The sequence below is a fragment of the Protomyctophum bolini genome (genome assembly GCF_963924005.1).
Source record: "Protomyctophum bolini genome assembly, chromosome: 3".
Classification (NCBI taxonomy): domain Eukaryota; kingdom Metazoa; phylum Chordata; class Actinopteri; order Myctophiformes; family Myctophidae; genus Protomyctophum; species Protomyctophum bolini.
The window spans coordinates 27,755,093-27,778,989 of record NC_137864.1 but is presented as its reverse complement, the minus strand read 5'-3'; the positions used below and the strand labels follow the sequence as shown (position 1 = coordinate 27,778,989).

At 41.6% G+C, this 23,897-nt stretch overlaps 1 protein-coding gene across 1 annotated transcript in view; it reads left to right on the top strand.

Annotated features, from left to right (window-relative positions):
* sh3gl2a (SH3 domain containing GRB2 like 2a, endophilin A1) overlaps positions 1-21,980 on the top strand; it is a 61,452-nt gene extending 39,472 nt beyond the window's left edge. The window contains 9 exon segments of the mRNA XM_080759788.1: positions 9,193-9,261; positions 9,552-9,624; positions 9,933-10,076; positions 10,366-10,499; positions 14,313-14,471; positions 14,594-14,697; positions 14,927-15,054; positions 18,059-18,243; positions 18,245-21,980. Coding sequence (XP_080615914.1) covers positions 9,193-9,261; positions 9,552-9,624; positions 9,933-10,076; positions 10,366-10,499; positions 14,313-14,471; positions 14,594-14,697; positions 14,927-15,054; positions 18,059-18,243; positions 18,245-18,307 — 1,059 coding nt within the window. The 3' untranslated portion in view covers positions 18,308-21,980.
* The last annotated feature ends 1,917 nt before the right edge of the window (positions 21,981-23,897 follow it).

The following is a 23,897-nucleotide window of genomic DNA, read 5'->3' as shown; positions in this document are numbered from 1 at the left end:
TGCTGAGTAACTGTCTCTGGCAGACAGTGACACTATGCAGCTTTGTGCGAGAAGAGAACACGGATCTCCAAAGGTAACTTAAGGACACGGAGACATTTGGCAAACAGAAGGATTGAAGATAAGAGCAAGAGACAGTGGTGTGTGGATCGATAAGAAAACAAAGGAACTGGTAGACACAGAGATGTGTTACACTACACTCCTGTTCCTGCTGATATGTGGGGGTAGGGAGACAGGGGAGAATCCAGGTGATTGGCAATAAAAGCATCACAGACAGGGTATGGTCAGAGGAGGGTAAAAAAGAGGATGACTAAAAAAGACCCCACAGTCGGTCATCTGATAGTAGAGAGCAATCACTGCTCCGACTCTAAAGAGAAGAATGGAATATCTCTCTTCCTCTGTCGTTACAAGACACTGAACATAATCACATGTCAGGCATTTTGCTCTTATGTCATACCACTAGTTTCCCAAACTAGAGTACGGCAGTAGAACAAAATGGGCACTGTATGAGAATGGTCAATATGGTGATCTTTCTTTTCACATCTCATACTGTCAGAAAGAGGTGGCAGGGGGGATGGAGAAGACGCAAGGAATGGAGTGGAAGTGAGGACAGGATAACTTATACTTCAAAGCTGGCATGAAGGAGGAAAGGAGTGAAGTGAAGGAGGGGTGGAGCAACAGTTCCATTTGTAAGGATTAGGAAGGAGACAGCGGAAGGGAGGGAGGGACTAAGTGACGTAGCTGGACGTGACGTATAGGAATCAGGTGTGGCGTGCTATTGCCCGTCAGCCCAAGTTCCCCGTTAATAGCCTCGCTAATCGCTCTTGTCATGGTGTAATCCATTCACCACATGGTGTATTTATGGTAGCCACGATGTGCCTGGTCCAGGATTAGACCAGAGAGTAGCCGAAGAGGGAGGCAGGAAGCAGGGGGTGGGGCGTGGAATGTAGGGGTGGTTATGGCAGGGGAGGAGAGAGATGGCAGCAGGTTTCAACGCGTCTCACATTTGGCGCCATGTGAGCTGCTGTGCTGCACTCATGCTAATGCTGATGCTAATGTGCTTTCTAATGTAACTGATAGGCCACTCCTCCTTGACATAGACAAGAGACAACTTTTTAACTATGTAATATTTAAATGTTGAATTGAATTACATTTTCATAAAGACGTCTAGCATCAGCTTAGGTTACTATGATGACAATGACTCTGAGGATTCTGATACGATTCTTGAAACCCCAGATTATGTTGACAGGCACAAGAACAGGCTCTGATACTGTCAGAAAACGAGAATGAAGATAATGGCTACAGTGTCTGGAAAAATGGATAATGCCCTCGATAAATCTACTTAACTAGATCTGCAGTTTAACCAAGCCGGAGGCAAGGCCAAAGCTAATGGCCGACGACATCGTCAACCTCCAGTGCAACGAGAGTGACGAGGTAACCTATGATAACAAAGGCCTGTTATGATGTTGACCATACCATTAAACCAAGCTTTTATTAATTGTTTTGGTACTCTGTTGTACCTGAAAAGACTCATGGTTCATAAATATAATAAAATATGGACAGATGGACTATTAGTATTGTGTTTTATTTGTACAGTGGCCTACTCTAGCTGGAAGAATTGATGTGTCTCCTATGGAGGGAAATAGCGTGTGGTAGATATCTGAGAGATAGACATCTGAGGGAAGAGTTTCAGTGTATCCTGTCGTGCAAGGAATATTTTCTCGTTAAATAACTCCAGGAGATACAATCTTGTGTGTGGTTGTTTGATAGTCTATTAGATTTCAGTATCCCTAAAATTGTTTAGTTTTGATAAACCGTGCTAATGTAATCCTACAGTTCACCTACAGTACTGTAAATGTGAACAATCGACTTGGTGTGTGTGTGTGTGTGTGTGTGTGTGTGTGTGTGTGTGTGTGTGTGTGTGTGTGTGTGTGTGTGTGTGTGTGTGTGTGTGTGTGTGTGTGTGTGTGTGTGTGTGTGTGTGTGTGTGTGTGTGTGTGTGTGTGTGTGTGTGTGTGTGTGTGTGTGTGTGTGTGTGTGTGTGTGTGTGTGTGTGTGTGTGTGTGTGTGTGTGTGTGTGTGTGTGTGTGTGTGCGTGCGTGCGTGCGTGCGTGTGCGTGTGCGTGTGTGACTTTGACCCACTATAAAAGCCATCGTTGACTTCAGCTCTCCCCAATAAAAGCTCACTGGAGTGTTTGCTCTATATATAGAAAGGAGTGTATTGTTGGCCCTCAAGAGAATTGTAGTCAGCAACCCATTTAGCTTTTAATTACCAGGAAAGCTGAGCTGGATCAAATCTTAGCCTGCAGAAAGTAATTTATCAAAATGCGTTTACTTGGTGTTGGAGAGATGCAAAACATATACTTCATTCATTTCTTCCCACAATCGATCCCTCCCAGAGTCCCAGTGTATCTTGGTCCCGCTCCAGAGTGAATTATGGAGATACGTAAGGAAGGAAGCAACAAGATATTATGTCCATCTACTGTACATACGTTCATCTAAATCCAAATCTCCTTTAAACTGAATGTGGAACACTGTTACAACATTTTGTGTGTTTATGTAGATGAGGAAGTAGCCCTAATAATGTATAATTTTCATCTCAACATTTTGGATGTAATGAACACCTTGAAGGCAAACATGTCATTTGACTTCTCTCATTGCTATCATCACTTGTCATGGTTGCACATCATTATAGACTGTTGCATTGGAGATGTTACTGCACATCAAGTTGACTCTTAGCTGTAATAACCACACTGCTTGACTTTGTATAGCCTTATGGACACCTTTCAGTACAGCTGTCAAGCAAGGCTGTGTTCTGTAAAGGTGGGCTCGATTACAGTTAAACTATACTTCATGAAAAATAATAATATCCCTGGTAACAATATTAGCAACAGCACAAAGACTGGGCATATTCACACTATGGTCCCAGATGCGCACTTGGGACCACTTGGCAGATGTTGTGATAGTGTGAATGCTGCGTAGTGCGTACCGTTCCCGGGAGTCGTTCCTCGGACTGCTTTGAATCAAATGGAATCGGTGTGAATCTAGATCAATAAGTGATGGGTTGCACTCATGGTGACAAGAGTGAGTTAACTTATATTTCTTTTCCATAATAAAGGACAAATGTTTCAGCTATCCAGCCTTCGTCAGCTCCCAGGCTTTAACATGTGTAATGAACACAAAAACGGTCATTGCTGTAAATGAGATTTGTCTTCGCAAATAATTCCCTGGCCTAAATAAATAACAAATGTCATAAACTACCTGTGTGACATGCTGGTGATAACTTAATATGAATGTATTTCTATAGTGTCATGTGTTCTTCTAGCATCTCTCTGTCGTATTGAGGAGAGCAGATGAGGACATGCATTGGTTGCTGACCCTGTGATGATGTAAGAGATTTTTGGGACGGAGCAGGGACCAGATTCTGGGCTATTAATTTTGTCCTTCACATTTATTCTGGCCTGATTTGGTATGGCGTAGGTGGTGACTGCAGAAATCGATGCAAAGATAAAAATGAGGAACAGTCATTCTCTGACCCTGACTGTGGCAGATTTATGCGGCCAGTTCATCAGACAGTGGCACCGAGTGCCACGCTATGAACTTGTAGGTCTGCAATCTTTTTTGAATATATATTCTTTCAGAGCGAATGATTTCAACTCAAATCTTTGATTCTGGGGGGGTCCCTGGAACAACATATTTTCAGATGGGGGTCGGGCGGCCAAATTCAGATAATTCTGGGGGTCCTTGACATGAAAGAAGTTGAGAACCACTGATATAGAAACATAGGGTTTTCAGAAAACTGTCATGATTTAGAAGACATTTGTAGAATCGAGCTCAGGTCTAAATGGGTTAAGAATAGTAATCCAGCCAGAAATGTGTCTGATTTTCTCCCCATTGCCATGTCCCCATGTGTTCTGCAGTCCTTGTTGCTGCATGGCAACAGGGACTGCAGATTGCAACCTGACAGTGAGTAGTTTCACCAGGAGAGTGCAATGCACAGAGGTTCATGCCTTCGCCCCAGATCCCGTCCCCATTGAACAGGCCCCCCGGCCAACCGGTATAGGATTCATGGCAACAAGGAAACAAACCCTTGCGGGCTTCCCACCCACAAACACTGCCAATTGTGTTTGTTGGAGTGCCCGTCCAACCCGGAGGCACTGCTTCCAGGAATTGAACCAGAGTCTTTTCTTTTGGTCGGATCAGTTGGGAAGCTCAGTGATGGATATAACACATGGATGGTCAGAGAAGCACATGGATGTTTCTTAACCAGTGCAATGCAGTATACCTCCACTACTATACGTTACCCCAGACCTTGTAAACTGACCTTATACCTCACCATGCTTTCACACACCACTGGTATTATCCAATACAATCCAGCCATACGTGTGTGTGTGTGTGTGTGTGTGTGTGTGTGTGTGTGTGTGTGTGTGTGTGTGTGTGTGTGTGTGTGTGTGTGTGTGTGTGTGTGTGTGTGTGTGTGTGTGTGTGTGTGTGTGTGTGTGTGTGTGTGTGTGTGATATCACCAGTGACATGGCCTATAGGCTATATGTCACTGCTGTTATTTCACTGGCGATTTTGTCACACATGCTGCTAGAGTCACCTTGTCCTTTCCACTGAAGAGAGAGAGAGAGACAGCATGCACGAGGGAGGGAGAGGATGAAAGAAGAGGATGGGGGAAATGCATTGAGTTATATATAAACTAGAGAGCGGACTTCCCCGCTCCCAGCTACTTCAATGGAAGTTGCTTTGGCATTTGAAGCACCCGGAAGAACTCTCTACTTCCGCATATTCTTGATTTGGGCACCAATGTACTGACTCAGACATGCAGATAAGGACAGAGATGTAGAGTTGAGTTGTGATGGAAGGGAGAACTACAGGATGCAAGAATGCCCACACAAACAAACTCACTCTCTTGTACATAAAGTGGTTGCAGGAGTAGTGGGCTAGCAGCGTAAACAGTTTGTGCAGTCCACTGGGTTGGAACAGCCACCAGAGCAGTTCATCTCCATTCATGTGCAGTTCCAGTTCTGTCATTGAATGGTCCCCCACTGGCCCTCCCTGCTTTATTGAGTGCTATTCATTCATTTATCTGCTTAGCTCATGAGATAACTGCTGGCTTATACCATCTCTCTGTGGCTCCCTTCCTGGCCAGAGTCCTGCTCTCTCTCTCTCTCTCTCTCAGTATGTTTTGCCCTCCATCCGTCTGTGTGTGTGTGAGTGTGCGTTAATTAACCCGATCGATGCCAATGCCAAACTTTGCACACACTCCCTGGATGCCAACGACGAACCTCTGGCCCAAATTTTCCAGAACGGTCTGTTATAGCGCCACCATGAGGCATATTTAAAAAAGATTACCTATAACTGCACCAATCTGTGTGAAACGGTGAATGCACACTCCCTAGAGGCCAAGGAAAAAACACTAAGAGGCCGACTTTTGAAAAATAATAATATATATATATATATATATATATATATATATATATTACTCCTCCAGATTCTGTCAAAAAATCCTGCACATCGTTACACAGTATCTCTATAATCATGTGCTCAAGACGGATCTGTACGATATTTCATATTCCATCCTAATTGGCTTACATTGGCTTCCAAAGTTTGCAGGATTGGCCCATTTTGAACATAAAGCCTCAAATCATGATCGCAGCGTGCATTTTACGTGACATCTTTCATGCACTTTCCTACTAGGCTGAGGAATAAATCCCACCCTTTTCACATTGGCCTGTGAAACAGGTGGATTTTTGCAAAACACATTTTTGGAACAAAATGTCTTAAATCATTCAATTGCCATCAAAGACTTAAGAAGAAATGGCACCCTATTCACATTGGCCTATTATAGCACCACCAGGAGGCCACAACAACCTGACCTGGCCTAGCTGGTTTTCTTTCTCCTTCTGCTGCAAATCATTTCACTGTTTATGCTTTTTGTCTGTTCCGTAATATCCAGGTCAGCCCTATCAACACTGACTGAGTCAGTCTGTGATTCTGACTAATGAAGTTACACCACTGGTCGGCCAGCCAATTGTAGGAGCTTGCCTACTTCAAAAATCAAAATGATTCTGTGTGCTTTGTATTAAATCAACAGTGGCTGTTTTTCAGTGGCGCCACAGTCTTCAGTTAGCATGCTGGGGTCTTCAAATACGTGCTCAGCGTCCCCAGAAGGCGTTTACAGAGGTTCCACTAAAAGAAATAACACATTTACAAGCTAACAATGGGTCACATCACAACATGTCCCCCACACACACACATTCCTATACTTTCTCTGTCAAAAATGAACCTATTTCATTGTAACTTCGTAATTCAAAATTACTTGGATTAATAACTAATTATTATTACTGTTTTGGCAATTGTAATGAGTTAACCTACTAGTTAGGATAGTAGGCTATACTGTATATGTTACAGTATATACGTGCAATGCAATGTGAGAGTGTGGACTAACCGACACCAACTCAGGACTCCTGGATTGCTGGCCTCCACTCCCTCCTCTTCTACACTCTTGCTATCTCCACTGTCACTGCACCACAGTGTGTCTGCATATAGGTGTGTGCCAGTTTTCCCTCCTCGCTGTCCCTTGGGTTGGCTCCAACAGTGTCAGTTTGCTCACCACCAGTTCTGGGTGCTTGACACAGTGCCCTACCAGCCTCCTCCTGTTCCTGACCTTGTCCGTAACCAGCGGCAGGTCTCCGTTGCGTAGACTAGGTCCACATTCCATTCATAGCATTCTTGTGCCAATGTACCGCCATGCACACTCCATACAGCAGTATTGATACTATACTATATCCAACAAACAGCTACCTCGTCGTCCCATGCAAGGCATCTCAGGCAAGTGCACGGGGGACCTTCATATCTTGTTCCATCGAGGCAGTTCAGCCCCACCCCACCCAGCATGCCAGCATCCCTCCTGTGAACACAAACAGTGTTGCTTGTATGGATGCCTGACCCAGCTGGATGTTGCTTTACCATCCCTAGGACCATCCATATTGTGCATCCCTAGGAACTAGTCTTGTTCTCTGCTGAATTTATAGACAGAACAGCACAACTAAACAAGTCAGCGAACAGGAACACACACGCGTCACATGCAACATTTTTAGCCTTAGTGCCTTAGTTAGCCTTTTAGCCTTAGTGTCTTACCAAGCACATCGCTCCTGTGTTTAATTGATATTTCATATGGGGACTCTTTGATGTTCTGTTGGAAAATTTGAGTATGCGATTATGAGATGACCGCTCATTTACAGTAGTAGCAATTAGTAATTACAGGTATTAACAGTTTTCTTTCCAGAAATGTGTGTAAGTATTATGACATCAAAGTTTTAAACGGGTTCTTCTGTGTATTAATAAGTATGTGCAGCAGTTGTATCTGTATCTTCTGATCAGGCTAGGGGGCTTTAGCCTGCTCTGGTGGAGGCTTAGCCCCCCCGTCCTCCCCGTACCCCGTCCCCTCACCACAAACCCAATTGACTGACTTCTATATGTAAACAAAAATTAATTAGCCTCTAAATAGTGATGTGAAATAAATCAAATCATGACAATCGAGATGGTAAAGCTTTAAGTGGTTTAATGGTTGAGCCGTGCAAAGCTGTACAATACATGATAATTCTAAGACCTATCGCAAGTGAGCTGCATTTAATTCTTCAGAGATCTATTTAACTGACATCTTGACCAATCATAAAGTAGCTCACTATACTTGCTTCCTTTAATGTCTGTATAAACAAGATGTGACTTCACTGTTTATTAAGGTTGTTGACCTTTAGCCATTGGGGTTGCTGGACATATCATGTCTGTCTTCATGTTTCAATTTGTCTTTATATAGCCTCACTAACAAAGTGCTTGGTCACTGACCACGGGCACACAACGTGTCTCTGACTTAATATGAAATGTTTACAGTATTCGCATAAACTCATAATGTCTGATTACTGATAATTATAATCATCATTAGCTCTCTACATAGCCAGCCATATATTATTTTATTTGTACTTTTCTTAGGTAATGCTGGATATTCCATGTACCAAATTGCCTTCATGCCTATATCCTATGACGGTTTGCTATTGTAAAGTGTGTGTGTGTGTGTGTGTGTGTGTGTGTGTGTGTGTGTGTGTGTGTGTGTGTGTGTGTGTGTGTGTCGTTTGGGGAAGGGGATGGTTGACAATGCGAGGAAAGCACGGATGAAGTTATGGGAAGAATAAATGATAGGCGAGTAAGTCCAATACCCACAAATCCATCTGCCAAGTCTGACAAATGTGGCCATCTCCATGGAAACCGGCTCATGGCGGATTTGAGAAAAGTATTTGTAGGGTTGTTTGGAACCGATGACAAGGAAATATATGTCTCACTAAGCATAATCAGGAAAATACATCAAGATTATTTTATTTTTGTAGCAGCAATCCTCCGTAAAATGTATAGCCAAGATATTGGGCTTAGGACCTTCAGACATTAATACCGTACAGTCTTATACCCAATGCCTGGGAGACCACCTCCAACCACCTCCAAATATCATTTAATTCGGGGCGACCATAGCCTTTAGGGTGCTTACCCCACATGGGTTTAAGAAGTAATACATCTGCTATTTCTATTTCTCTTTGGGTATTGAGCTAAATAGTTTGGGAACCTATAGAAGAGAGACCAAATCAATCATTTGACCCAAATCAATAATTTGTGTGTGTGTGTGTGTGTGTGTGTGTGTGTGTGTGTGTGTGTGTGTGTGTGTGTGTGTGTGTGTGTGTGTGTGTGTGTGTGTGTGTGTGTGTGTGTGTGTGTGTGTGTGTGTGTCTATTTGGAGGAGAAGGTGCTTTTTGTACCCATGATTTACTTTCGGTGTTGGTAATATGACAGACTGGAGTGACCAATGTTGGCTGTGAATAAGTTCATGTGTTGCCTATATTCTGTACATTTAGGGCTTGTCTGGACTCAAGCACTGAGACACATGACGTTTCGAGTGCGTGGGATATCAGAAGCAACTGAAAATATTTGTGCCCTTGATAATGTATTTTATAAACGTGGACTCAAAGACATTGAAATTGTGTGTGTGTGTGTGTGTGTGTGTGTGTGTGTGTGTGTGTGTGTGTGTGTGTGTGTGTGTGTGTGTGTGTGTGTGTGTGTGTGTGTGTGTGTGTGTGTGTGTGTGTGTGTGTGTGTGTGTGTGTGTGTGTGTGTGTGTGTGTGTGTGTGTGTGTGTGTGTGTTACAGATTGTGAGTGAGAAATGTGGAGGCGCCGAAGGAACGAAGATGGATGTGGACTTCACTGAAATGGAGAAGGCAAGAATGTTCTTGAAACATATAGCTTAGAGCAGTGTTTCTCAAATGGGGTTTGTGGATTACTTCAGGGGTATACGTGAGAGAAAGTGTAAATGGGGAAAAATATTTGTACTGTTATGTTTCATGATAAAACATTGATTGACTATTATCCTGATCTGTAAAGTGTAAAATCAAATTAAATAAAGGACCTAAAGGTCTGCATTCTACTGAGTACCTTCTTAGTTCTTTGTTTACCCCCTCTCTCTACTCAGTTTGGTCCATTCTATAATATTTCATGTTGTGGTTTATAGAAGGTGGACAGCACCTCCAGGTGCGTGATGGACATCATGACCAGGACTAATGAGTACCTGCAGCCCAATCCAGGTGAGACCAAATGGATATGAAGGACCATTTCTGTGTGGTTTGTCCATATTGGAGTTAAAGCATTTTGTTGCAAATCTAATCCATAGTAATTTATTATTTAGAAAGAATAACTTATTTGCAGGGTAGTTCATTGTACACAGAAGCACACAAATTATTATGGGGATTGAACCTGAGACCTTTCAGTTGCAGAACAGTCTCACTAAACTAAACTATAGGTGGGCTGAATGTGTGGTTGGGTTGGTTTGTGTTGGCTCGTTTGGGCCACTGTGAGTTGGCTAACTGTCGTTACTGATATTGTGTTTCTCCAGCCACTAGAGCCAAGATGACCATGATGAACTCCATGTCTCGTATGCGGGGTCAGGAGAAAGGTCCGGGCTATACTCAAACTGAGACCGTGTTGGGAGAAGCCATGTCCAAGTTTGGCAGGGAGCTTGGAGAGGAATCCAACTTTGGTAAAGTGCAGTAACGCTTAATGCAGCCTATGCTGCTTGAATGAGTAGTGATAGAGAAACTGCTGTAAGCTAGAGCTAGACAACAATATTGTGTCATAACCTGCATTCAAGGGAGGAAGTAGCATAGTATAACAATGTTGGGCAAAAAGTAAGAGCTTGTTATCAGGACAAGACAGATGAGGTCAATCACCTTTGCAATTGTCTGAAATTTCAATGTTATTCTTCATATATCTACCCTTCTAATATCTTCTCCTACTGTATATCATCTCCTATCTGGCGGGTGCTTCAGGCCTTTCCCTGGTCGATGTCGCGGAAGCCATGCATGAGCTCGGGGAGGTGAAGGATGCCCTAGACATGGAGGTGAAACAGAACTTCATTGACCCGCTGCAGAACCTCCATGACAAAGACCTCAGGGAGATCCAGGTAAGAGGAGTACACGATGCCACTCATCGGCTAGTTAGTACGTGTGCTACCAACACAGACACAAACATCGATTCCCGCTCGGGACGCTGTGGGCGCTGGCGGCGTGTCTCCTCCTCCGCGTCATCTGAGCCCATACCCGAGGCGGGGTTGGGCCTTTCTGTGTGGAGTTTGCATGTTCTCCCCGTGTCCCCTAGGGTAGGTACCCTCACAAAAAACATGCAGTAATCCTGGTCTCTAAACTGCCTCCCCCTGGCCAGCCGGGGCACCTGATGGAGGGGAAAGGAACTGGTTGGAATAACGTGTTCCTTCCACCCGTTACATCCAACCAGGGAAACTACCCCTGTCAGGTGTAAAGGAGCAACTTGGACACTCAGGCATGAAGGAAGCATGAGTTCAAGTCCGTTGCTCTCCCCATGTCCCCCATATATGGGAACTAGGTTGCAGGGTGTGTAGAGCCCAAAGGGCTGTATTTTGCGTGTCTTAAGTACCAGGTCTTATTACCTAACTTGAGTAAACTAAAGACCTGGAGGCGTGATCAATGCCATTTGGCTATTCTGAGTGGCCAAAGAGCATTGATCACGCCTCCAGGTCTTTAGTTTACTCAAGTTAGGTAATAAGACCTGGTACTTAAGACACGCAAAATACAGCCCATGGACTGTAAAGAAAAATATGGACAAAGCGTTCTCCGGGTCTGATATGGACGTAAAATGAAGCCTGTCAGTCCTTGAATTTTAAATCGCCATCTTTCTAGATCTGTTTGGGCCCAGCTGAGCCATTGGCTGGCCCAGACAACGAGGCGGGACTTCCCCCCTTCTTCTTCGTTGGTTTTTATTTTGACTCGAGTGGGTGGGGGATCCCGTTCATAGACTGTAACGGTAGCCACGCCCCTCAGAACATACGCGACTTTATGGTCATTTTTTTAATAAATGGGACCATCATTTTCCAAAAAGAATATTATGACATTAGAAATGAGACTTTAAACTAGTGACTGGAAGCAGAAAGTATTCATGACCAGTGCCGGTTCTAGGCCTTTTGAGGCCCTAGGCAACATATTATACAGAGCCCCCCCCCCCTCCTGCTTTGCCACGCCGGATAAAAATTGTAAATTTGCCATGAAAATGCTTCAATCTGGTGCACTTTGAGATCAAAATTAAGAAGCTAGGTGGGGGCCTCATGTGGCCAGTAGTAGTGGTCCTACCCCCCCCCCATGAGACTTACAAATCCCAAATGTTTATAAACAAATCCCAAATGTTTGTAAACAAATCCCAAATGTTTATAAACAAATCACAAATGTTTATAACCAAATCCCAAATGTTTATAAACAAATACCAAATGTTTATAAACAAATACCAAAATGTTTATAAACAAATCCCAAAACCCATGAGACTTGGTCCTACCCCCCCGACCATGAGACTTACTGCAGGTCAACTGGTAGTGGTCCTACCCCCCCCATGAGACTTACAAATCCCAAATGTTTATAAACAAATCCCAAATGTTTGTAAACAAATCCCAAATGTTTATAAACAAATCCCAAAATGTTTATAAACAAATCACAAATGTTTATAAACAAATCACAAATGTTTATAAACAAATACCAAAATGTTTATAAACAAATCCCAAATCCCTTGGTCCTACCCCCCCGACCATGAGACTTACTACAGGCCAACTGGTAGTGGTCCTACGGTAGTGCCGGTTCTAGGCCTTTTGAGGCCCTAGGCAACATATTATACAGAGGCCCCCCCCCTCCTGCTTTGCCACGCCAGATAAAAATTGTAAATTTGCCATGAAAATGCTTCAATCTGGTGCACTTTGAGATCAAAATGAAGAAGCTAGGTGGGGGCCACATGTGGCCAGTAGCCCATGTAAGGGATACATGAAAAAAAAAAGATCTTCTCCCTGTGACGAGGCCCCCTCAGTGGTTGAGGCCCTAGGCGACCGCCTAGTTCGCCTATGCCTAGAACCGGGCCTTTATTAAGGTAATACAGTCTAGGTGAAGTTGGGCCCAAATACATGGATCTCTATGGAGCTATGGGGTTTTTTGAGCCCAATGACAGTGCCACAACAGGCCATTATATGAATTTTCAGGAAATCCCGATTCCCTTATTGGCTTCACAAAATATCTGTCTGACTGCCCCCTGGTAGAGCCCAGGATCACATTAGATAATTGACACAGGGGTGAAAAATGGGTTACAAAATCGTGGGATAAAAAATATATTAAAAAAAAAACACAGACACAATGGAGACATTATGCTGTATGTTCCAGTGGTGGACAGTAACATTTACTCAAGTATATGTTGTTTTTTTTACTTTACTGGACTGTATTTTCAATATTCACTAGCCTACTTCTACTTCACTACATCTCAGAGGGCTATTACTCCTACAATCATTTGAAACCTTTAGTTACTAGTTAGTTACTGTTGTATATTTTGGTTTTTTTTACAAAACATGCATTAACCACTTCAGCCCTACAGTATATACATTTTGGCCATTTGAAAGTAGCTGATCTACAAGCTCCCAATGTGTCTCGGTTTTCAAAAGCTTTTTAAACATTTAAAAACTTGTGAAATGGGACATTTTGCACAATGAGTTGTAAAATGTACTTCAGACTAGTATTTCTACATTGCAGTATTGATACTATTACTTTTACAAAAAAGTATTTATTTTAGTACTTTTTCCATCACTGGTATGTTCATATCCAGATCAGGACCTCTATCAGTTAGTCTACTGCTCTATATCCATCTCAGGACCTCTATCAGTTAGTCTACTGCTCTATATCCAGATCAGGACCTCTATCAGTTAGTCTACTGCTCTATATCCAGATCAGGACCTCTATCAGTTAGTCTACTGCTCTATATCCAGATCAGGACCTCTATCAGTTAGTCTACTGCTCTATATCCAGATCAGGACCACTATCAGTTAGTCTACTGCTCTATATCCAGATCAGGACCTCTATCAGTTAGTCTACTGCTCTATATCCAGATCAGGACCTCTATCAGTTAGTCTACTGCTCTATATCCAGATCAGGACCTCTATCAGTTAGTCTACTGCTCTATATCCATCTCAGGACCTCTATCAGTTAGTCTACTGCTCTATATCCAGATCAGGACCTCTATCAGTTAGTCCACTGCTCTATATCCAGATCAGGACCTCTATCAGTTAGTCTACTGCTCTATATCCATCTCAGGACCTCTATCAGTTAGTCTACTGCTCTATATCCAGATCAGGACCTCTATCAGTTAGTCTACTGCTCTATATCCATCTCAGGACCTCTATCAGTTAGTCTACTGCTCTATATCCATCTCAGGACCTCTATCAGTTAGTCTACTGCTCTATATCCAGATCAGGACCTCTATCAGTTAGTCTACTGCTCTATATCCAGATCAGGACCACTATCAGTTAGTCTACTGCTCTATATCCATCTCAGGACCTCTATCAGTTAGTCTACTGCTCTATATCCATCTCAGGACCTCTATCAGTTAGTCCACTGCTCTATATCCAGATCAGGACCTCTATCAGTTAGTCTACTGCTCTATATCCATCTCAGGACCTCTATCAGTTAGTCTACTGCTCTATATCCCGATCAGGACCTCTATCAGTTAGTCTACTGCTCTATATCCAGATCAGGACCTCTATCAGTTAGTCTACTGCTCTATATCCAGATCAGGACCTCTATCAGTTAGTCTACTGCTCTATATCCAGATCAGGACCTCTATCAGTTAGTCTACTGCTCTATAACAAAAAGCGCTTCCGGCATCGGATCGGGAGCAAAGAAATGTCCCTAGCTATTGGATGACCATTTTGTCTCCTTTGCAGCACCACCTGAAGAAAATGCAGGGTCGTCGTCTGGACTTTGACTACAAGAAGAAGCGCCAGGCCAAGATGACAGACGATGAGATGAAACAAGCCCTGGAGAAGTTTGATGATTCCAAGGAGCTTGCCGAGCAATGCATGTTCAACCTTCTAGAGGCTGATGTAAGGAACTGCGAGTTCAAGTACACCAGCTGCCATGAAACACAGCATTAAGCAATCAGTGACAGACCACTCCTGAAGCGACTAAGAAACATATACAATCTAACAGTCTTTTGATTTTGCAGATTGAACAGGTGAGCCAGCTGGCTGCACTGGTCCAAGCTCAGTTTGAATATCACACCAGGTCTGTTGAGATCCTCACACAGCTCAGCGCCAAGATGGAGATACGGTCAGTACTGGTGACAGCTAAAGGGTTTAATTCAGACTGTGCTAGCTTGAAGTTAATTTACGGGAGCTGTCTGAATGAATGAATGAATGAATGATTGAATGAATGCCATAACAAGCTAAGATCCCAAATGTTGGACACCATCATTTTCCAATGCATCCAAGTCATCTTACAGCAGCTTTGACTGTTTGTCAAAATGTATCTCTGTTTGCTTGCTGAGGGTTTGTTGCAGGATAAAGGATGCCGCTGAGAAGCCTAAGAAAGAGTTTATTCCTAAACCTCGTATGTCCATGGACCTTTCCAACATCGAGAACTTCAATGGAGGATTCCCCAGTAGCAGTGGTGGCGCCAGGTCCCCAGGTGAGCCCCAGGAGACATTGTATATGAATACTATAATGTAGTAATTGTTGATGACAAATGTATTAACATATAAATGAAATTAACAAAAGAACAATAACTCTATGCGAACACATTAACTATAGAAGGTATAAGTATAGTAAAGTACGTAGCCTTGCCGAGCCATGAGGCCCATAGGGCAGGAGCCTATCTCCTGTTTCTGTAGCGTGAGGCAGCTTGATGTACAAGTACACCCCCTGGACATGACGCTAGTATGTCGCACATGCATATAGTGAGTGGCAAAGTGTGTTTAACGTTGTTTAACGCAGTTTAATGCAATCAGATCTGCCTTTTCTGTTTGGATGTATGATCAAGGCCAGAAAGTCGTTTTTTGTAGAAAGTTAGTTTTGCCACATAACTTCCGGGTATGATGATGATGTCATGCGCATACCCACTATAACAACACATCGTTCACTCACAAACTCCATGCCACAACTAACAACAACAGTGGCAAACAATTTCTATTGGATCACTTTCAGAGCGAATTGATGAGCAACATTGCCAATTAAAATCAATCCAAATTTACATGCCATCACATTCAACACATCACTCATATTTTACCATGGCATTGCTGATAGGACATCTCCTCTTTGACATTCATCGGAATACCATCAAATTGATGCTCACCCATATGAAATTATGTGTCTTCAAAAGACGACAACTCTCGTAACAGTGTATTGGAATCTTGTAACTCCTCTTGTCTTTGAGCACCCATCGGCAAAAAACATAAATCAGAGTTTTATAGTCTATCTAGCGTTATAGTCTTGGTGTGGACAGCCCTTTACTGTGTACCATGCATACTTATGCAGAAATCTTGTACATTGATAACTGGAAAAATGACCCTGTTATTTTACAACTTTCGTGCGAGCAACACTGTCACATGACAAAGTATAAAATACGTCATTAGTTTATGACAAAGATATAACAATAATGACTAGACTATAGAGATACATTTGTTGGCAAATAATAAAGTCATTGTGAAGTATCTATAACTACCGGTATGTGTCTGCACAACATCTTTGTTCTTTTCCCTATGTCTTTTCATAACCTTTATTTTTAATAGAACTTTGTACTCTGTACAGTTTGTCCATCCATCTGCAACGACTGAACACAAACATTGTGTTCTTCTGTTTCCCTTTATGATTTCTTTGTTAATTTCTATAGGAGCAAGGTCACCAGGTGAGCCTATGGGTGAAATGCACTCATATTCTTTTCTTTGTGGTGTGTGTGTTCTTCATCGCATCACATCTTAACTGCCACCCTTTTTTCCATCAACGTCATCATCATCAGCAATCCAATGCAAATTATGACTGCTGTTCTATTTTCCTTGCTTTACACCGTCCCTCTTCTCCAAACCCCTTTTGCAGCCAGGTCCCCAGGTGAGCTCTGAGTGAATCCTGGAGAGATACATCAATATCTCTTCACTCTATCACTGTCTGTCCGTCTGTCTGTCCATCCGTCCAGCCGTCTGTCTGTCTGTCTGTCTGTCTGTCTGTCTGTCTGTCTGTCTGTCTGTCTGTCTGCCTGCCTGCCTGCCTGCTTCTCCATGTGTCTAACATGCTACTAAGACACTTGTGCACACTGAACAGTGTCTTAGTAAGCTTGGGTTAAAGATGCAATTTGACCCAAGAACTGAACAAAAGAAGCGAGTATGGACAAAATAATACTGCTACCTCATCAGAACATTTGCATCTGTGTTTCTTTGCCATTCACATCTATTCATCCATGTAATAATCTGCCCATCCATCTCTCCTCTCATGGCTTCATCCATGCTGCATTTTTGTTTGTGCTGGGAAGCATAAACACTGAAGTTCCTCTTAACCTCTCTTCTTCTGTCCTATCTTCCTTTACAGCAAGATCTCCAGGTGAGCCAAGAGTGAATTGAGAGTCACTCTTGTCCTCTATATGAATGATTCTTTTTTTTAATGTTCATACATTCAACTCTTTTCCAGTCATTGTTTTGGCCTCATCTTCATTTTATTTTTGCAGTGCAGCTACAGTTGTAACCATTGTAGCCTCTCAGCCCTGCACGTCTAAACTATCACAACAGTACTCCTTCCATATTGAAGAATAATCTAGTTTTTTATACACAATTCGTGGTCTGGAGACTTTAAAGTATAGTTGGTCCTATTGTATGTGTGTTGTGTGGCACAAAATACAATATATGCAGGCTAAATGCATAGAGGATGATATCTACACTACAGTGGCTGCCACTCTAGTCTGCAATGCATTTCTATTATTTATTTAATCCCCTTGAAAGTCATACTGTGTAACCTTTTCAAATAACCATTGTATGTGTATGTGAAACAGTATTAAGCACTATTTTTATTCAAAATGACATATAGGTACTGGAAATGTACCGGAAAGCATTTATTCATGTTAATAAATACCACTTCTACGGTTTGTTGATCTCCAAAATATCCTCGGGCACTAGTATCCTGCAGCGTTCCTTTTTCAGCAGTCTATGGACAAAAGAGGTGTCACCAAAACAGACTACTAAAATGAATGTTACACAGTACGACTTTAATTGTTTTTGGGCTTATTTATCATTATATTTGCACAAACCTGAAATTCTAACCTCTGTTTTTCCACACTTCCGCCTCCTTTTCGCCGTTCAAGTTTCTATTTCTTAACTTTGTATGCCAAATCACTTCAACAATCAATAACCATTTTCATCATCTTTTCTCCTCTGTCCTCCACCTCTCTCTCTCTCTCTCTGTCTCTCTCTCTCTCTCTCTCTCTCTCTCTCTCTGTCTCTCTCTGTCTCTGTCTCTGTCTCTACCATTCCACTTTCAGCCAGGTCCCCAGGTGAGCCCTTCGTTTCAGGAAATAACACTTCATCTCTACTTTGTCTCTTATTTGAGCATCTTTCATCTATATATCCATGTATACTCCTCCTTCTGTCTAATCCTCCATTTGCCCTTCCTCTCTCCGTCTCCCATCTCCCTTTCTCTCTCACCCTATCCAGCACCGATGGACCAGCCGTGCTGCCGTGCGCTGTATGATTTTGACCCTGAGAATGAGGGGGAGCTAGGGTTCAAGGAGGGCGACATCATCACCCTGACCAACAAAATCGACGACAACTGGTATGAAGGCATGGTGCAGGGCAGCTCAGGCTTCTTCCCCGTCAATTATGTGGAAATCCTGGTGGCGCTGCCCTAATAAGGGCAATCAAAGCCCGACTCGTCAGGATGACGACCATGCCTTGTTTACGTAAACGGCAACAAAAAGCAATTGATTCCTAGCCTCCAATCCTCTGTCACATCCGCCAGAAATAAATTCCCCTAGTCTTCCTGATCCTTAAACATTCCTGCCAGCCACCCATGTTCCGATAGGAGCGGGGGATACACAAATCGGTAATATATAAACTAAATATACAAACGACACCAACTTCAGATTAATCCACCAATTTGAGAATGAAAACAAACTTCGAAAAACTGATGACAGCCGTCTCGAACACCGATTGTTGACAATAAGATCAAACCCAACGGTTCAAAATGCCAATTTGGGGTTGTACTACTGTATTTCAAATGTTTTTCTTTTCTTTTTGAGTTACCCCACGGCCCTCAGGCTCCAGTAATAATTTTATCCATATTATGTCTTGTTTTATGTTGGCTGTTACTCAGCAGGTATTTCAGTCTCTTTCTCTCCTTTGTACTCTGTGGAAACCTCTAGCTATATTAGCACTGTCTTCCTCATTCTGACATTAAGTGGGAATATCTGGTCCATATTCTATATACTTCATATTTATTAGAGAAATTAGCTTCAGCATGTTTTCAAATGTTTGATGTTTTATCGTATCAAAATCAGTTTGAGCTCACTGTGTTCTGTGAAATTGCTGCCGTCTTTAACCCATTTAGGACTGAGACCAGATTCTACAATGTTCTACAGTGTTCTAAGTCCTGACAGTTTTCTGAAAAAACATGTTTTTATGTCAGTGGTTCTCAAACTTTTCCACGTGAAGGACCCTCAGAATTATATGCATGTGGCCGGCGACCCCCCATCTAAAAATATGTTGTTCCAGGGACCACCCAGAACCAAAGATTTGAATTAAAAACGTTTGCTGTGAAAGAATATATCTCTGCTGTCAGGAAAAAACCACTTAACTCCAAAATGTAAATTTTTCAGGAAATGAAAAATATGCATTTTTCAGGAAATTAAGAAAACCGTATCTTTTGAAAACAAAGCAATACTGCCTCATCAAAGTTGATGGTGTGACTTTATAAATTGTCAATAACTTTCATGAGGGGTGGTGGAGTTAGTTGCTTTAGCAGACAGTTTGAGGGTCCAATGGAGTTAAGAGGTTTTGTCCCAAGCGTTTTTAACTACTTTCCATTGGTTAAATATTTTCTAAACAATTAATAGCACTGATTTATGCCGAAAAAAATCGAAAACCTCACAAATTTAGTTAGGTTTCCTCTCGACAACGATATATTAAAAGAATTGCCCACATTTTCAAGACTTTTCAAAAATAGCAGATCTACAAGCTTGTAGCTTGTATGAGCTTGTAGATCTGCTATTTTTCAACAGCTAAAGTTTAAAATAATGGTTAAAATTGCTAAAGCGACACAGATGCGTTCCCGTCCTAAATGGTTTAAAGTCCATTTCATGCTCCTAAGGTTTCTGTGTAAATATGATGTGATTGAAAAAATGATGCATTTTTTTTACTTTACTGGACTAGATCTCAAAATCAAATCAGTACAGCAGATGCATCGATTGTCTAGGACGGTGATATTCAAATACCAAACTTAGATTTGCATTTTGGTTTCAATACTTCAAGACAGCTAACAGATGTCAGTCACAGAGCCACTTGACGCTATGCAGGGGGTAATATCTTGCAATTTCAACCATTCTTTGGTATAGGGAGGATTTCATGAGTAGGCTATGTGACATTATTTAATAGAGCCAGTGATTAATCTAGAACTAAAATCATGAAAAGACTAAACACACAAACCTCTTTGAAGATATGAAAAGAGAAATCCTTTGGTCTCTATATGAAATACGTTTAAAATGTCTGATATGTATTTTAATCAATGTGGAAATACTTGTGAAAAATATGGTTGATGTATCGTGCTATAATATAACTCATAGGAACTATACTGCTTACTGGTTTATCTGTTTTCTCTGCAGCGGAAGGCATAGGTATGATTGTCTGTTACTACAGTTCAGTACAGTACAGTGCTCTGTAATTTAGCCATCTGTAAACCAGGGCATACGATTATAAAAACTACACTTATGTTCTCGGTTCAATACAAAGACGTGTTGAAGGAGGATGCTGTGGGAGTTTCCCAAATAATGGCTCAGTGGAAAAAGACACTTTTTCCTCCCTTAGAGACAGTTAGTGGTGATGTTTTTGTTCAACAACGTGACAATTGGAAATCAGATGTTCAAAATGTGCACATTCAGTTCTCTCATCTATAATACTGGCACATGGGAAGTGCCATGAGCTTCTTATCCGTGTCTGATGTCAGATTACAGTACACTGATATACGTTATTATTGCACTGTGGCCCTACTTCAGTAACCTATGGAGAATGGTGGAGTGACTATACACTGTACACCTTTTCCGTCTACGCCAAAAATAGCAGATCTACAAGCTCCAAATGAAATGTTTGAGCTTGTAGATCTTCTGTTTTTGGTCAGTTCCCCCAAGAATGGACATGCTGGGGTTCAAGTGGTTAATGTAATTACAGGGGTGTAATGCTGTAAGTTAAGGAGATTTCTTCTTAGTACTTACAGGGCATTACTGTGTCCCAACAGTTTTCATCAAGTATTACATGGGAATAATGCCAGTAAAGTGCATATACAGTATGCACCCTGGTTCCATTTCCATTAACCTGTTATGTTCTTTTAGAAAATATAATATAATATGTTCCCACGGGATCGTGCAGCTTCTGCAATTATTGTCCTTGCTGATTAGGACATAATATCTTCATCACTTGTGCACCTGAACGCTGCTGTTTCCACACTTTATGCCTACCATTTCTGGGACATAATTCATGAATCCTGAATGGCTTTGTTTGTAAATGTATCACATTTCTGCAAAATAATCTGTGAGTGTGGGGCAATAATGAAAAAAAAATAACAATGAGTATAATTGCATGATAGCTTAATATCTTGTGATTATGTGTGTTTGGGTAAAGGCTGTGATATGGGCAATTGTACAGGTAGGGGAATATTAAGAGGACCTACAAGCACCTCCAAAGTTTAGGCGTATATGTTCTGTTGTTCCTGACACTATTTATTTGAACACTGGAAACGCACGGTAGATGTCCCTTTGATACAGAGGACCAAATCAGTATGAATAGAAAATAAACTACAGTATATCAATTCCACCTGATTTATACTTAGTTACGCACCAAAGTATAACTCAGGATTTAGGGTTGCACCGGTATGAAAATGATTTGCTTACAATATACTGTCAAAGCTTTTCTATATATATCATCGTCTCACTTGTGTGATAACGCACACCAAGAATATATGTATCACTGATATAGAAATTATTGGCAAATGGCAAAGTTTTTCATCTGCTGGTGCAACTCTAATATTAATGTTAATGCAAAACCCATGTTTAATGTTGTGTTCTTTTATTTGTAACGAAGCACCACATTCAAGAGAACACATTATTCTGTGGGTCAGGGGAAGAAATATAATGGTCAGAGCTTGAAATAGTCCGTGCATTTGATTTTTTGTTTTTTTAAACTGTTTTAAACTGTGTGTGTATCTTTGCCCTCAATGAGGACTGTACAGCTTTTGTGTGTTCTGTTTTCACCTTGTATGTATAGTCATGCTTCCACAGTATTGTATCTTATTTTTGTAACTGTGATAAAGTATACACATAATAGATGTATATACACCTACCGTATACAATAATACAGTGAATATAGAGGAGCAATGTGAAGAGGATGGGATTCTTCATGCTGCACACCAGTGTAGTTGAACACTGTCATTTTGGTTTCATTTGACCAAGTTTCTTTCCATTCCTGCACTGGATTACAAGACAGTACAAAAAAAAAGAAAAATTAAAAGAAAAAGATTGACAACAAAACTCTGTCAGTGTAAGTTATGTTAATAAAACAACAGACATGGTTAATGCCAATGATGATCGTCAGCCTTTTTTTGTATTCTAAGCGGTGTTGGAAAGTAACTACATTACTTAAAATAATATTATTACCTTTAACTAATTACTTTACAATTTGAGTAATAATATTACTAATATGTTACTATTTTCCAAATGTAACTAATGGATTCATACTACTGTTGAATTTATAAATTAGACAACAGTAGTATAATTCTGTGCATTTGCTGACATCAAGTGGGAAAATAAATAACTGCAGCAATGTATTTTCCCAAAGAAGAGCGTGCAAGTACTGTAGACCAGGGATACTCAAATAGATTTACCTGTGGGCCACATTACAAAAATGGCAAGGGGCCAGGGGCCAGTAGATAAAATTACGACATTAATGATACTTGATAACTTCTCTCTTTCAATTGCTTTATTTTCGCAAAATGTATCAAAGTACAATGTGCATGCACACAATATGTAAATAAATAAATGTGTTACATTTTCTTGCATAAACACAAAGAGCTGTTTCCATAACTGCACAAATTATTGCACATAACATGAGTAGCTGTTATAACATAACATGAGTAGCTCTTTGCCTGCCTGCCTGCCTGCCTGCCTGTCTGTCCATGAGTAGTTATTTGTCTGTCTGTCAATGAGTAGCTGTCTTACTGTCTGCCTGTCTATGAGTAGCTGTCTGCCTGCCTGTCTATGAGTAGCTGTCTGTCTGCCTGCCTGCCTGTCCAATTGTCCATGAGTAGCTGTCTGTCTGCCTGTCTGAGTAGCTGTCTGCCTGCCTGCCTAATTGTCCATGAGTAGCTGTCTGTCTGCCTGTCTATGAGTAGCTGTCTGCCTGCCTGCCTAATTGTCCATGAGTAGCTGTCTGTCTGCCTGTCTATGAGTAGCTGTCTGCCTTCCTGCCTGTCCAATTGTCCATGAGTAGCTGTCTGTCTGTCTATGAGTAGCTGTCTGCCTGCCTGCCCAATTGTCTATGAGTAGCTGTCTGTCTGTCTATGAGTAGCTGTCTGCCTTCCTGCCTGTCCAATTGTCCATGAGTAGCTGTCTGTCTGTCTATGAGTAGCTGTCTGCCTTCCTGCCTGTCCAATTGTCCATGAGTAGCTGTCTGCCTGCCTGTCCAATTCTCCATGAGTAGCTGTCTGTCTGCCTGTCTATGAGTAGCTGTCTGACTGCCTGCCTGTCCAATTCTCCATGAGTAGCTGTCTGTCTGTCTGCCTGTCTATGAGTAGCTGTCTGCCTGCCTGCCAGCCAGCAAGTTGGTTAACAGAAAATAAATTGTTATGGCTGAGTAAAATAAAATACAATAAACACAATTTGCCTGAAAATAGATTACCCAGCTATGACCTTTTTCATGAAAAAAAATGAGTAGTGATATGGCTGACTGAGTAAAATAAAACAATCTACCTGAAAATAGATAGCTATAAGTGAAGAGCAATTTCCGCAATTCCCGCAATTACCATTTCCGCAATTTCCATTTCCTCAATTTCCATTTCCGCAATTTCCATTTCCACCATTTCCGCAATTTCCGCAATTACAATTTCCGCAATTTCCGCAATTTCCATTTCCATTTCCAACTATTAATGGCAGCTGGGTTTCATCATTCAAATAAAATAGAATTCTGTCCGTTTAGCTATAAAATTATGTCAGGGAATAGGGATACATATATGTCTTTCATTTGCATTGCATCTCCCCCCCCCCCCCCCCAAGCTTTTATTTTCGTTCGAGTA